Source organism: Miniopterus natalensis, chromosome 1 (genome assembly GCF_054644295.1).
Source record: "Miniopterus natalensis isolate mMinNat1 chromosome 1, mMinNat1.hap1, whole genome shotgun sequence".
Classification (NCBI taxonomy): domain Eukaryota; kingdom Metazoa; phylum Chordata; class Mammalia; order Chiroptera; family Miniopteridae; genus Miniopterus; species Miniopterus natalensis.
Genome location: NC_142081.1, coordinates 2401942 through 2411989, shown reverse-complemented (window position 1 = coordinate 2411989; position 10048 = coordinate 2401942). Strand labels below are relative to the sequence as shown.

The 10048-nt window shown below is 64.9% G+C and overlaps 1 protein-coding gene across 2 annotated transcripts; it reads left to right on the top strand.

The window, feature by feature from the left end:
* Positions 1 to 803: 803 nt before the first annotated feature.
* EXOC3L4 (exocyst complex component 3 like 4) lies at positions 804 to 9098 on the top strand. Of its 2 annotated transcripts, XM_087818052.1 has the most exons (12): positions 804 to 1218; positions 1267 to 1269; positions 2043 to 2694; positions 3624 to 3735; positions 4163 to 4285; positions 4663 to 4763; positions 5005 to 5085; positions 6513 to 6627; positions 7030 to 7149; positions 7255 to 7407; positions 7924 to 8045; positions 8906 to 9098. In XM_087818052.1, exons 1-12 carry the CDS (start codon positions 804 to 806, stop codon positions 9096 to 9098), a joined length of 2190 nt encoding a protein of 729 aa, XP_087674178.1. The 2 variants fall into 2 exon arrangements, with proteins under 2 accessions (XP_087674178.1, XP_087674172.1); XM_087818046.1 differs by lacking the exon at positions 1267 to 1269.
* Positions 9099 to 10048: the final 950 nt, after the last annotated feature.

The window sequence follows — 10048 nt, the reverse complement described above, 5'->3', positions numbered from 1 at the left end:
AAAGCCAAAGAGTCAGGCTCAGCCATGCCGGGCTGAAAAGGAATGTGGGCAGAGCCTGGGGGGCTGCGTGGGGACAACTCAAGCTCTGGGTGGAGCAGGGCCAGCCTCTGATCTGTACCTCCATAACTGGGGGACCCCCTCCTCAGCCCAAATGGGATTGGGGCTAGAGCACAAGGTAGGGGGGTGGGGACAAGATGTCATGGGTGAGAACCTGCCTTGGGCACCCTCAGCCCCAGGTTAAATATAGACCAGTGGCTCCTCCCCCATCTCTCCCAGGCTGACTGCAAGTCCGAGATAAGCTAGCCTCCTCCAAGGCCCTCAAGCCTGACCCCTCCTCCCTCTAGTTCTGATATACCCTGGGGAGGGAGTGGCCCAGGAAGTCCTGGATGTGGTTGCTGGGTCCAGGGAACTGTGGGCTGTGGGGTGGGCTGGGCACCAGAAACTGCATGCCCAGCTCCCCTCTCCAATTCTGATGGAAGGTCTAGCCTGGCAGAGCCCGTGAGGATGGACACCTAGGGGAGGCTCTTGGAAGGTGGTGTCAGGGAAGGCTTCCTGGAGGAAGTAGCTGTCTGCATCTCAGTGCTGGCTATAGCCTGGCTACATCACTGGCCGTGAGAGCTGCCTGGTGACACTCCATTTTCACAGCTCGGGGATCACCTCCTGGGGGAAGCTTCCCTGGCCAAGCCACTGGGCCCCCACCAGGCCCAGCAGGACTCTCATGGGTTTCTGTCCTGCCCCCCAGGGCTGGGCACCCTCCAGGCCTCCTGACCCTCCTTTTCGCCCCCAGCTTTCCTGTGGCTAAGATGCCGACACCTCGGACATTGACCTTTGGGCTGGAGCTGCACAGACCCAAGGAGCCCATGGAGCCACAAACCCCAGTGCAGAGCACTCAGCAGACAAGCAGTGGGGAAGCGCCCAGCGCCCACCATGAGGACTTGAGGCTGGGCCTGGGCACCTTCCGGCGAGCCTTCTCCCGAGTGAGCCAGCGGGCCTCGGGCCGGGCCGTGGAGGAGGACCCCGGCCTGCTCAGGCGCAGCTCCCGCTTCCTGTTCCGGTCCTTACGACGCTCCCTGGACGACAGGCCGGCTGCTGACCAGTGCCAGGCCACCGCTGTGCCAGGGGCAGGACATGGCCCGGAGGTGCCCTCCAGGGTCACTGATGGTGTCAGCCGGCAGTTGTCCACCAGGGTGGAATCTGAGGAACTGGAACCCGAGGCAGGTGAGGGCTTCACAAACAACACTAAGCATGGGAGTAAACTAAGGCCAGAGGGTGGGAGAGCAGAGCCCAGGCTTCCCGACAGGCTCTCCTCCCAGCTCCCCAAACCCCCGCCCCCTGCACAATTGCATTTTAAATTCTTCCATATCTCTGCAAAGGGAGTTCCCACTGGGGACATGAGAAAAGTGAGGGTCAGAGAGATTAAGCGACTTGCCTTATCTGACAGCTGGGAAGTGGAGAAATGGAATTTGAATCCAGATTTGCACAGCTCAAGAACCTGGCCTCTCCACAGCCTTCCTGGCTCCTGGCTGCACTAGGTGCACAAGGCATTGGCCCTCTTAGGTCACAGGCTCACGGAGCTTGCATAGGAGCCATGGCTGCCTGGAGGGGAGGTCGGGGGCTGCCCAGGAGAGGACACGCAGGAGCTGGGCCCTGAAGGGGGGGTGCAGGGGGAGGTAGAGGGCTCCCAGGGATGGGCTGGCTCAGAGCAGGGAGCAGCACAGAGTGCTGGGGCAGGAGCCTGGGCATTGTGTGACTCACTGGGCCTTCGCTCTGACCCCCTGAGCCTGCAGTAAGGACTGCACTTGAGGCCACCAGGTCGGGCGCACAGAGTTGGGGGCGATGGGGGAGCAGGGGCTGAGCCACACTGCTGTCTTCAGCCAGGCTTGGGGTCTGTCTGGGGTTCTGCCTCTTCAGACGTCATTCTGAGGACAGTTCCCAGCAGTTGAGGATGTTGCTCTAGAGCCAGGCTGGGTCAGACTGGTGGCCTCCAGGCCTCCTGGGGCGGTCCCCTCACTGCCCCTCCCCTTGCCTGTCCTCGCAAAAAGGCAAATCTGTGGCAGACCTCATCACCGAGAGGCAGCTGCTGGCCGCCTTTGAGCAGCTGCAGCGCCTGGAGACGGCGCTAGTGGCCGAGAAGGCCTCGCACACCTTCGAGGGGGACCCCACGGGCTTCGCGCGGCGCGCCATGGACGTGTGCCTGCACTACGACGGGCTGGCCGCGGAGATCCGCGCCATGGTGCGCGAGACGCTGGGCCCCGACGGCGTGGACGCGGACGCGCTGGCCGAGCTGGCGGGCGTGGTGCGCGCCGAGGAGGAGGCGCACCCCGCGTCCCCCGCCGACGGCGACTTCCTGCGCACCCCGCGCCGCTGGCGCCAGCTCTGGGAGGACGCGGTGCGGGGGAGCGCGCGGGAGCGCGTGCAGGGCGCGGGCGCCGGCGAGGCCCCGGAGGCGGCCGAGCGCGCGTCGGACCTCGCCAGGGTCCTGGCCGAGCTCGGCGGCTTGGTTCGCGGGGACCTGCAGAAAGTGCAGCTGCAGGTGCAGCCCGCGTATGCGGCCGCGGGCTTCCCCGCGTGGGAGACCTACCTGCGCGCCTACCACGGCGCCGTGGCGCAGCGCCTTCAGGAGCTCGCGCAGGACGCCCGCGGCTGCGAGCAGCTCTACATCCTGCTGGACTGGGCCGCCAACGTCTACGGCAGGTGAGCCGGCCGGGCACTGCCCACGCCCAGGCCTGGGGAGCCCGCCCTGAGGAGCGCGGGGCACCGGTCCTCGCCCGGAGGGGCCGCCGATTGGGCGTGGGCATTCCCGGGGCCAGCCCCGGGTGGGCCAGGCTGGGGGCCTACAGGCCTTCCACATTCTTTCCTCCGCGTCCGAGGCCACACTGCGCTCTAGCCGGGCTTTCACAGGGGGCCACCCGTGCGCCGGCTCTTGAACCTGGGATGCGTCGGAGGGGACGTTCCCACCGAGGCGGGGAACCCAGTTAGAGGGCCCACGCTAGTCCACAGGGTGCCTTTAAGTGAATTAGGAAAGGGCCCCCCTCCAGGCAGGACACAACCGCGGGCTCAGGGCGGCGTGGCCTGGGTTGGATTTCACCCCCACTCTCGCTCGTCTCTGGATGGCCACCTAGGAGCAGGGCACAGGCGGACCCACCTCCCGCCCTGCGGCTCTGCGCAGGGCGACGGGCTGAGCGCTCCCGGCCCCACAGGCAGGAGAGCGTGTGTGTGTGTGTGTGTGTGTGGGGGGGTGCCTGGAGTCCTGGGCACGTTAACTTGCTGTGTGTCCTCAGGTAGATACTCGGCCCTCTCTGGGCTTCCCTGGTGGGCGGGAGAGTGGCAGTTTCCTGAGACGTGTGGTACTGGGGCGCTTAGAGCTCAGACCGTGAGGGCAGAGAGGTCCCTTCTGAGGAAGCCTGGCCGAGGTCCGCCGGGGCAGCCGTTCTATGCATTCTCGCACAGGGGTGATTGCTGGTGCCAGGAAACCCAGCAGTGAGAAGCTTGGGGGGGGGGGGAGTGTGATCAGAGACCGGGGTTCGGGACCCTGCGGTGATGGTGATAGTGGTACCCGCTGAGCCCGGTCAGAGGGTCGGGGAGTCAGCCGCTGCCTCATCAGCCCCCGCCCTGCCTTCCAGTCCTAACTTCCTGGGCGCCCCGGATCTGACCCTGTCCACGGAGCCGCTGCCCCCGCTCCTGGCACCCGACGTGTGGGCCCAGCTGGAGAGCGACTACACCCGCTTCCTGGAGGTCAGGCGGGGGCGGGGCCGGGGGCGGGGCCAAGGGCGGGGCCAAAAGAGTGGGCGGGGCCAGGAGGGAGGGGTCAGGGTGGAGGGGCGGGGCCAGGGGCGGGCGGGGCCAAGAGGCGGGGCCAAGAGGGTGGGGCGGGGCCAGGAGGGAGGGACCAGGGTGGAGGGGCGGGGCCAAGAGGGCGGGGCGGGGTCAGGAGGGAGGGGTCAGGGCGGGGCGGGGTCAGGGAGGGGAGGGGCCAGGCGGGAGGGGCGGAGCCTACGTTGAGCGCCCGGGGGTCCCGGGATCCCCGCAGAGTGGTATCCGTGGCTCGAGCCCCGCCTGGGTGGCCCTTGTCGCCGAGGGCGAGAGACGGGGCTCGGGAAGTCGGGGGCACCCGGACCTGCTCCCCGGGGGTCTGATGCGCCCTGTTCCCCGCCGCGCGCAGACCAAGATCGCCAGCTGCTTCGACGGCATCCTGCAGCTGGAGCAGAGCCGCTGGGCAGCCGCCCAGGCCCCCGACGTGCTGCAGGGCCGCTACCACACGCCGCTGTCCATCGACATCCACATGGTGCGGCCCGGGAGGGGCGCTGAGGAGGGGGCGTAGGTTTGGTCTCCCTCGAAGTGGTGACGCCCAAAGCTATAAGACCCAGGACTCCCCTCCCCCTTAGGTGGGAGCGTGAAGACCCACGTGGGGCGGGATGGGGGACCCCGGGTCTCATGGCCAGGCAGGGGACGCCAGGGCACAGCTCCAAGGTGGGTAGCTGGCCGCGGGTGTCGGGAGTTGGGAGGGTTGACCCCCCCACGTTGAGGCCGCTGGAAGCTGGGGCGGAGACCCTGAGACAGGAGCGGGGCGGGCTGGAGACGTCGCTGGGGGACCAGGTGGGGGCCCAGGGGCCTCGGGGCCCAGGGCTCGGCGGCGGGCTCAGCGCGCGGCCTCGCTCGCAGCTGGTGGCGGAGCACGTGAAGGCGGCGGGGGCCATCTCCGCGGAGCTGGAGGCCACCACCTTGCGGATCTGCGCGCGCGCGCTCGGCCTCTTCGTGCCCAGGTGCGGGCGCATCCTCGGCCGGGGTGGGGCGGGAGGGCGGCCCGGCCAGGGGGTGGATGGTAGTGGGCCCCGGAGGGGGGCCCATCCCCTTTGCTCGGAGTCGGGGATCCGCGACGCGCGGGAGGGAGGGGCCGCGTCCCGACGCCCCAGGTCTGCGGAGGGGGGTCCCGACGGGAGGGAGGCCTCGGGGTCCTCGCGCGGCCCGGAAGGCTCCTCAAGGCCTCGGCGTCCCCCGCCCCAGGTTCGAGAAGGCGTTTCTGGAGTCGCAGGCGGTGAGCGAGCCGCACCTGGGCGCCTACATCAACGCCTGCGAGGAGCTCAGGTGGGTCTCGGGCCGCCCCGCGCGGCGCCCGGCGCGGCCAGCAGGGGGCGCGCGAGCTCCAGAGCGCGGGCCGCGGAAGGCTTCCCGGGCCGCAGGCGCGCGCTAACCGGACAAATTTGGACCCGGGCGTCAGCGGGAATTCCCAGGAGGCCTCCAGGAGCGCCCCTCACCCCCCTTCCCGCTGTGGGGTCCCCCCTCCGCCCCCGGAGCCGAGGCCAGGGAACGGAGGCGGTGCAGAGGCCGAGCTGCTCCAGCTGCCCCAGGGTCTGCTGCCAGCCCAGCCCATCCGTGCCAATGCGGGTTCAGTTTCTTTCCTCCCTCATCCCAGCCAGCCTTCTCTCTTTTCAGGACACTCCCCTTTCCCGGAAAGCGGGGCTATGCTGGGAATGGGGCATGTGTGGCTCTGCTCCCAGGACCCAGAAGCCCTATCCTGTGGCCTGGCAGTGCCTTCAACCCCAGGCCAAGCCTCGGTGTCCCTCCTTGTGGATGCAGGACAGCAACTATGGGCACAGACTCTGAGCCACCCCGGGTTCAGATCGCAGCTCTGCCACTTGCTGGCTGTGTGCCTTGACATAAGTCACTTCCCCTTCCTGTGCCTCCTTTCCTTACCTGTCCATTGGGGATCAGAGCACCTGTGCCCTAGGACTCAGGGCCTTAGAGGACCGCATTCACACAGGCTCTTCGTGAGCACCTGTGATGTGCCAGGCACTGCTCGTGCCTTGCCCACCCGATGCATGTCATCCCAAGTGTGGTGTCCTCACGTACAGATGGGAAAGTAGAGTCTCAGAAAAGAAATGCCTCTTGTCCGCGGTCACACAGCCAGTACGGGCTGGACATGGAATCTGAGCCAGGCCTGTCTGAATCCAAAGCATGACCAGGATGAGAACACTGTCTTGTCCCTAATCTGTGTCAGGCTTGTCCGTTCGGGCCCAGGGAACATTCTCCACCCCTTGGTAGGCAGGCAGGCTCTGGACCAGCCCCTGATGGAACTTTAGCCTGCCCTTCTGTGTCCCTGTACTGGGGACTGGGCATAGCCTAGCCCTCAATTTCCTCAGCATTGAAATGGGGACATTGTCATCCTCAGGGAGGCAGTCATGACACTCAAAGAAGGGCCCCCTGTGCCAGCCTGGGCTGGGCTGCACTATGCAGGAGGGATGGAGGTTTGGCCTAGAGCTGCCACAGGGGAGCTACGTTACACAGTGGGGCCACCACCATATCCCACTGACCTACCCTCCCATGCTTGGCTCCTGGGGCTTTGATTCTGTCCCCTCCCTTGACTCTGCTCCCAGGGCTACTCCATTGTGTGGTTCCAGGCCCTTCGTGGTATAGTCCAGGTGAATAAAGTTGGTGTGGCACCTAGCCTGCATGACTGCATGCCAGGTGTTGTCCCCCAGCCCACTTTGTCACCTGTCCTGGCCCCTCCCCAGGACCAGTCTTCTGGTCAGGTTCCCAGGAGCCTTTACAGAGCTGGAGAAGCCCCTGGTGGCTACCACCTGCATCTTCCAGAAGCGACTGCTCCAGGGTTTGCAGCGTGATATGCAGGTGAGTGGCTCGGGTCCTTCTCTCCCTGCTTTCCACACCCAGCAGGTGCCCCGTGCCCTGGAGTCTGGGGGCCCAAGTCACAGCATTTGTTTACTCCAAGGGCAGTTTCAGGGGTGGTGTGTTGGGGGTGGGCAGGGGACCCAGACAAGTCCCCAGCTGGGCAGGGACAGTCAGTCTCCACTTCTTGGAGATGGCAGGGCCTAGTGACATAATTTGTAGGAAAGATGTAACCAGGGCACTATGTGGGGAAGGGGGTCAGCTAGACCCCCTGAATTTCTCCTATTGACATTGTCCCTAGACCTGAAGCACCCCTGTCAGGAGCATGCACTGGGCTCTGAGGGGAAGCCCTAGTGGATGGGGGGACAGAGTTAGAAGATTCCCACCCCTCATCCTTGCTCCCAGCCGCTCTTCAGGGTCCTGTGCACCAAGGCCTGGCTGACACAGGATGCACTGCAGCCCCTCATGGACAAGGTGATAACCTTTGCCCGCCACCTGGAGCACGTGGCCCCACTTCCTGCACAGGTATTTGGAAGGGGCATGGCCCTGGTGGGTTCATGCCCAAGGCTGGGCCGTTGACCCTGACCCTGACCCTGACCCCCCATCTCAATCCTGATCCCAACGGCCCAGGAGACTCTGCAGGAGGCGCACCGGTATGTGGTCCGCGAGTACCTGGCGCAGGCGCTGAGGCCACGCGAGCGGTTACGGGGCGTTGAGCGCTTGACTGGCTCCCAGAAGATGGGCCTCGATGCCCAGGCCATTGGAGACACCTTCCAGGGCTTGGTAGGAACATTGTCTGACTGCCTCCGAGCACTTGCTTCTGCGGGGTTCTGGGGCCAGCGGGCCCTTCACTAAATTCAGCTGTGAGAGCTCCTGACGTTGGTGGAAACGCCCCCCCCCACCCAAGGCTGCTACGGGGAGAGGGGCAGGGCAGTGCATTGCGCATATTTGCATATATTTGTATACATTTGCATACATTTGTGGGGTTCAAAGAGCGAGCGTCACAACTGCATCTAATGGGCCTGGCTGTGGGAGGCCTTTCCTCCACCCCTCCTCCCTGCACACACATCCCTCATGGGGCGCAGGTCCCCCACTCTCCAACTCCAGGCAGAACTTCCCAGCTGGGACCTCAGTTTATCCATCTGAGCAGAGGTGGGGAGACACTGAACTGTACCTCCGGCCGAGGCCGGGGCTGCAGGAGGGCCACGGGTGCACTAATGGGGGTATTGCAGGCAGGGTGGCAAGGGGGCTCCTGGGGAGGTGGCCAGCCCTGCACCATCCTGTCTCCCTGCCTCGCAGGGTTCGGAGGCCACGTGGCTGGACCAAGCAATCCTGTGCGTGGCTAACATACTGGGTGAGACCTGCAAAGACGACATCCAGCGGCACCTGGAGGCGCTCATCCAGAGCTACCCCGACATCAGGTCCGTGCTCCACCTGCTAACCCGGTTCCAAGGGAGCGTTGCGGGCCTTGGGGTCTGGGGGTCTGATGGTGGAGACATGTACCCCTCCCTGCCCGGGGGAGTTTGTGGGGAGACCTGGCCCCACCTCGGAGACAAAGTCCTCTCTGGAAGCCCTGCCAGGAGGAAAGAGCTTTGCTGGGGGGGGGGGGGGGGGCTGGGGGATGAGTCATCGAACCCCTGGAAATCCCAGTTGGAATCTCTTCCTGATCTTGGAGATTTCAAAAACCCCTTCCCGGTGCCCTCCCCAATTCCCTACCCCCAGCCTGTACTGTCTCTGACTAATTCAGAATGACCACCCCCTCAGCACTCTGGGGCTCCCCTCCTGACCCCTTGGGATTCCCCTGCCCTCAGTGGCCCGGCCCTCCCAGGCTCGTGGGTGCTCCAGCAGAGAAAGGGTAACTGAGGGTGCCTCTGGGTGTGGACCTCCCGCTTCCACGCTGCCTTTCTCCCTGTTGCCTTGCTGAGGATCCCTGCCCAGTGCTCTCAGGAGGGGGCCCCGGCACCTTTCCCAGGCCCATGGTGCTCTAGGCCAACCGCCCTCTGTACCACCACGTTGCCTCCCCCCTCACTCCCCCGTGGTTCCTGAACCCCTGCATAGGCTGTTTCCCCAGTCCAGTGGCCCCTTCTCTCCACCCTGCCGGCACCCTTCAAGGCCCAGCCAGCCCCTCCGGGAGTGCTGCGCCTCCTGGCCTCGCTCAGACCAGGCTCCGGGAATGTGGGTGCACTCATGCCTCCAGCCTGAGCCGGGGCTTCCCCTCTCCCAGGGTTCAGGGTGTCGCTGGGGGTGCTGGGTCTGCACTGAGGGCCCTGTGTCTCCGCAGGCGCGACCACGTGCTGGCCATTCTGGCGCTGCGCCGCCTGGGCCGCCAGCGGAACCAGCGCCTCCTGCAGCGCGCCCAGGACCTGCTGAGGGCCGCAGCCAAGGCAGGGGGCTCCGGGAGCACTGGGGGCCGCGTGCTCTTTGAGGAGATCGAGGTACCCACCTCCATGGACGTGTTCATCACTTGTATCTAGTGCTCCTGGGCCTGAGCAGAGCTGACCTGAGGTGGGGGCTGCCATAGGTGGATGCTCATCCACCGTCCCCCAGGCCCTGAGCCCCAAGCGAGGAGTCCAGGGAGGCACTCAGCCCAGCCCTCAGCCTGAAGCCGAAAGCCCTGACACTGTCATCCTCAGCTAAGCATGGCTGCTGGGCCAGAAGGAATGGTAATGATAGAGGCATTTCAGGCATCTGCGGGGGAGTCTTGGGGGCAGAGGCTCCCTTCCATACTCCCCACTGGGAAGGCCTCCCTGCGTAAGTGTCCAGCACCACCCCCAGTCTGAAATTGAGAAACGGACGGAGTTTTTGAAAAATAAACAAATTTAAATGGTGCTCCCCTAAGTAGGGGCAGGGCCAAGCTGGCTGGGAGCAGGAGGTCTGGGTCCCCATGTACCAAGAGGCAGAGCTGGAAGGTCCTGTGGTTACCCCATTTAGTGGTTGGCCCTTTCCTAACCATTGTACGGAAGTGGAAACTAAGGCACACCCAGAGCTGGGAAGGCCCACGCCAGTGGCTATGGAACAAAATAGGTTTCGGCCCTGGAATTTGGAGTCCACCGGCCTCATGTGCCAAGTGAGCCCCGCCCAGCAGGGGTGGGGGGCCACTGCTCTGTCCTTTCTAAGCATGCCTGGGTCCCTGGGAGACAAGAAAACGCCAAGGATTGTTCTGCAGCTTAAGGTGTTTGGGTTCGATATGAGAGAAACTGCAAGGTTGTGGGGCTACTGCCAAGCAAGCGAAACCCACGGAGAGTGTGTATGGGGGGCTGAGCCTACAGGCCTCAGCTCTGGAGGTGGGGCTGCAAGGAGATCTGCCTAGCGAGCACCAGCACCCCTCCCCACCCCATCTTCTGTGAAAAGCTGTCACTGAAATTTGACTCCAGCCTTGGGTCAAAGCTGCTGGGAAAACCCATTTGCATTGGCAACCTCAGGC

Bases quoted from the DNA above. Each gene is read 5' to 3' on its own strand.
- EXOC3L4 (XM_087818052.1), top strand. From the start codon at position 804: ATGCCGACACCTCGGACATTGACCTTTGGGCTGGAGCTGCACAGACCC. The intron at 3,736-4,162 runs GTCAGGCGGGGG...CGCCGCGCGCAG, and splicing joins ACTACACCCGCTTCCTGGAG to ACCAAGATCGCCAGCTGCTT. The intron at 4,764-5,004 runs GTGCGGGCGCAT...CCCCCGCCCCAG, and splicing joins CTCGGCCTCTTCGTGCCCAG to GTTCGAGAAGGCGTTTCTGG.